Source organism: Prionailurus bengalensis, chromosome D1 (assembly GCF_016509475.1).
Source record: "Prionailurus bengalensis isolate Pbe53 chromosome D1, Fcat_Pben_1.1_paternal_pri, whole genome shotgun sequence".
In the NCBI taxonomy this organism is placed as follows: Eukaryota; Metazoa; Chordata; class Mammalia; order Carnivora; family Felidae; genus Prionailurus; species Prionailurus bengalensis.
This window is the reverse complement of record NC_057346.1, coordinates 37,343,092-37,345,559: the sequence shown is the minus strand read 5'-3', so window position 1 is coordinate 37,345,559 and position 2,468 is coordinate 37,343,092. Positions and strand designations below refer to the sequence as shown.

General features: G+C 40.9%; 1 protein-coding gene across 1 annotated transcript; it reads right to left on the bottom strand.

Annotated features, from left to right (window-relative positions):
- Nucleotides 1–755: 755 nt before the first annotated feature.
- Nucleotides 756–1,438, bottom strand: LOC122482533 (60S ribosomal protein L10-like). Its single transcript, XM_043578851.1, is given in 2 exon segments — nt 756–1,411; nt 1,414–1,438. Coding segments are annotated over 2 exon segments (666 nt in total). The 3' UTR covers nt 756–770.
- Between the last annotated feature and the right edge of the window lie 1,030 nt (nt 1,439–2,468).

Here is a 2,468-nt window from a genome sequence, read left to right as displayed (position 1 = left end):
TAGTCTCTTTTGACACTAATCAAGTCATACTGGTTTTCTTTTGATTAATGTTTTTACAGTATATATATTTCCATCTTTTTTCTTTTAACCCATTTATATCTTCATATTTAAAGCATATTTACTCTAGGCAATACATACTTGGATTAAAAAAAAATCCATTCTGAAAATCTTTGCCTTCTAATTGGAGTGTTTATCATATTAAAATTTTATATACTTACTAGTATGGCTGGGTTTAAGTCTATCACCTTGTTTTAGTTTCTATTTGTCATTCTCCTTTTTTTTCCTCAATTTTTTAACATTTATTTATTTATTTTGAGACAGAGAGAGAGAGAGAGAGAGAGAGAGAATAAGCAGGGGAGGGGCAGAGAGAGAGGGAGAGAGAGAATCCTAAGCAGCCTGACCCAGGGCTTGATCTCACGAACCATGAAATCATGACCTGAGCTGAAATCAAGTCAGATACTCAACCAACTGAGCCACCCAAGTGCCCCTTCCTCATCTCAATTTTTACTCACCTTCATCAGTGGCCCCTCTGGGACTGTTTCATATGTTCCATCTTTATGGCCTGTGTTGGTACTGTGCATATCACAGACTAGTTACTGAACCACTGGTCATCTAAGCCTCAGTGCTGGAAGGAAGGAATTTTTGCCCTTTATGGTTCTATCAAAATGTAGCTCTATCTAAGCTCCATTCTGTGACAATGGTCACCTTTTGAAGTCCTCTTCACCAGTAGGGCTCTATTTATTTATTTGTTTTTTTGCAGGAGGTAGGATTTATTGGGGGCATTGCCGAGTTTCCCATGAGTGCAGAGCCTGCCATTTGTCCAGGGGCCCACAATTAGGTATGTATTTGATCCCACAGCAATCTGGGATGAGGCACTTTTCAGCCACCATTCGTTCAAATTTGTCTACTTTAAACTTAGTAAGACCCCACTTCTTGGAAATATGGGTCTTCTGGCAGCCAGGGAGCTTGAATGTGGCCCTCAGTAGAGTCTCAATCACATGCTCCTTTTTCTGCAGCTTGGTACAGGTGGACATGATGACTTGGCCAATGGTGGACCCTGGCCACTGGTGCCCCAGAGCTTTCCAAAGGCACCAACGCATACCTGTCTGGAGTCCATCAGCCCCAACATGGGACATCTTGTTGATACAGAGGACGTGGAAGGGGTGGAGCCACACTTGGATGTGAAAGCCATCGTTGCCATAGCTTTTCACCGTGTACTCATTGGCACATATATGGGCAGATTCCAGGGCTACAGAGGAGAGCCGCTCATAGTCACCTGACACCATGTGGCCACATAGTGGGAACTCATCCACTTTCGCCTTATCCTGCCCCAGGTCAAAGATGTGGATCTTGGCACCAGGGACATGTCTGCAGAAGGAAGAGTTTGGATATGGCCTGTTCTTACAATACAATAACACTGGGCAGGGCAGTGGCCCATGGTGACACTAGGATGTTCAGTGTCATGCTTAAGGGAAAGAGTAGGACCCCTGTTTTAAGCAATGGTTTTGGCTCTGGAACCCTACCGTATGGGAGTACCTTCAGTTCAAGTACCTAAATTCCATTGCCTGCTTTCATATGTGGAGCCCAGGAGGCTGTGTCTTTAGTCCTACTCACTGCTTTATATAGCTTTGTTACTTTTTCAGTGCATAGAGGTATTGATTTTGTATTCAAGAATGACTACATCTTTATAGTGTTTCTTTTTAAATTTTATCAACTCTTTTTGGGGTATCAGTGGGGGTAGGTTGAGTATGTGTATAAGTTTGTGTGGGTGTTTGTGTGTGAGTGTGTATGTAGGTCACAGAGAAGATTTACCATACAGTCTTGAATGAAAATCTTGTTACTTTGTAAGATAAGGATAATAATATCTCATTTATAACCTTAATGCAAGCCTTAAATGATATAAGTCACATAGAATGCTTGACAAGATGCCTATCAGATAAAAAGACTCAGTAAATCATATGGAGCATTTTACTACGAAATAGAGCCACTCAGTTATTACAAAATGATAGAGAAGTACATGAGGAGATAGAAGTTGCAACAGGCCCTGAGGACTGCATTTGGAATATATGTTTTTCTGACAATCTCTGAGAGTATAGAAAGTGTGGGATGGGGATTCTTGCTTTGCCCTATGGATACTGTTTGCATACATATTAATCTCTGGGACAGCCATTCAGTGAGAGGCTGTGGTAGGGAACATTCTCTATGGTCTTTTGCGTTTCTACATGTCTTGCACGGTGAATTGCTAGATGCCCTTATTTTCTGAACTATCTTTTCAAGGATATTTGTATAGTGAACTGCTATACAAATTGCTATCTAATATCAATTCATTTTAGATAGAGAATTTATGGATTCTCCTTGATTAATTTTTCAAGTACTTTACTTGAAAAGGGAACTCTAATGCTCTAGGTTTTCACAGGTCCCACTGGATGATACAGATAAAACAATATCCTTAGGGACTGCTGGGTGGA